The sequence below is a fragment of the Citrus clementina genome, unplaced genomic scaffold (genome assembly GCF_000493195.1).
Source record: "Citrus clementina cultivar Clemenules unplaced genomic scaffold, Citrus_clementina_v1.0 scaffold_6, whole genome shotgun sequence".
In the NCBI taxonomy this organism is placed as follows: domain Eukaryota; kingdom Viridiplantae; phylum Streptophyta; class Magnoliopsida; order Sapindales; family Rutaceae; genus Citrus; species Citrus x clementina.
The window spans coordinates 7,581,041-7,582,581 of NW_006262139.1; the positions used below are offsets into that span (position 1 = coordinate 7,581,041).

Here is a 1,541-nt window from a genome sequence, read left to right on the forward strand (position 1 = left end):
CGACAAAAAACTAATATGCAACATTGCATCAAGCTTGCTAAAACATGTTCATGTGCATTCAATCAAGTCATCATAGCACACACATCAAGAGTTCATAGAGTAACAAAATACAGCAATTAAATCAGAGACTATTGTAAAGGCAGACAAGTTTTTCTTCACTCTTCCCCTGCTTCTCTGACATTCCTGGTCACAGCCCATATATGAATCGCACATGAAATACTGTGTGCATGTACTCTTTCCAGCTTATTTAGGAGCAACAAAATCAAGCTCTAACCTGTACTTCAATTGAACAGACACCCCATGAAATCCTAACAACATGATAAGATTACACTAGGCAGGAATGACATCAAGTAAAAATCAACAGAACTGATATAGAAGACGTAACATGCTTTCAGTATTTCTCGAAAGCCAGAGGATCCTTTCTCAGACCAGTAACATCAAAGCCATAATTCCCAAGAAGGATGACAAAGCCATCACAGCTTCTCTTGTCCCTACCACCAGCTCTAAAGTCACAGAATTTCCCACAATTTGAATGTAATTGATGCTCGGGATAAAGATGAATGCATGTTTTAAGGAGGTTGTAGCTACTAAATGGACCATTTATAAATCTGAAAAGGACAGTTTTAAAGATCAGATTGCATCAAGCTTGTTAAAACATGTTCATGTGCATTCAATCAAGTCATCATAGCACACACATCAGGAGTTTATAAAGTAACAAAAACTGCAATGCGGACAGGTTTTTCTTTACTCTTCCCCTGCTTCTTTGACATCAACGGTGAAGGCATATTCCTGATCACAGCCCATATATGAATCGCACATGAAATAGAGCGTGTATGTCTTCTTTCCAGCTTCTGCAGGAGCAGCAAAATCAAGCTTTACCCTGGACTTTCTTTGAAGAGACACCCTCTTGATGGCAAGCAATTGGTTAGTCTTCGTGTCACCTACAACAAGCCACCAGCCTTCCTCTTTGGCTTTAGGATATCTGTTAGAATAGACAGGTCCCACCTCTGTTCTTCCTTCTAGATCCCGCTCAAGAACCACCTGCAATGTAATGTCTTCCCCAGCCCTTACATTTTCACTGTCCTGCACCTCGAATGACATGTCAATGTTAGGGAAACGATTGCAAAACCGAGCAATATCAAGTAACTGCACATCCGACATCTGCAAAAGCTCACGCCTTTCATCATCTTCCATTTCCACCAAATCAAACACCGTCTCTATACTTTTTCCAGGGTTCTCTTGGCATCTCTTAGCCAAATCTTTCGTAAAATGTGGGAGCTGTAGTAGCATGGAATCACGTTCCCATATGCCTTGTGTCACCATTTGACTCACTTCCATTGCTAAAAGTGCCAGGCTCAACCAACCATTACTTGAAATCACATCAACCATTGCCTGAAGCAATCTACTAGCAGAAAGAAGCACCTCTTCCTGGTCTAGCTTTAGGTTCCCTCCCACCTGCTGTCTAGAGAAGTGAGCTTGAAGAAGGGCATTTGCCTTGACATGTGGATCGGTCTCGCTCGTAACTGAATTGGGCTCGTAAT

At 41.6% G+C, this 1,541-nt stretch overlaps 1 protein-coding gene across 1 annotated transcript in view; it reads right to left on the bottom strand.

Moving 5' to 3' along the window:
• Positions 1 to 353: 353 nt before the first annotated feature.
• The window catches only part of LOC18038315 (DExH-box ATP-dependent RNA helicase DExH12), a 7,920-nt gene continuing 6,732 nt past the window's right edge, over positions 354 to 1,541 (bottom strand). The window contains 1 exon segment of the mRNA XM_006428509.2: positions 354 to 1,523. Within this exon segment, the coding sequence (XP_006428572.2) occupies positions 745 to 1,523 (779 nt within the window). The 3' untranslated portion in view covers positions 354 to 744.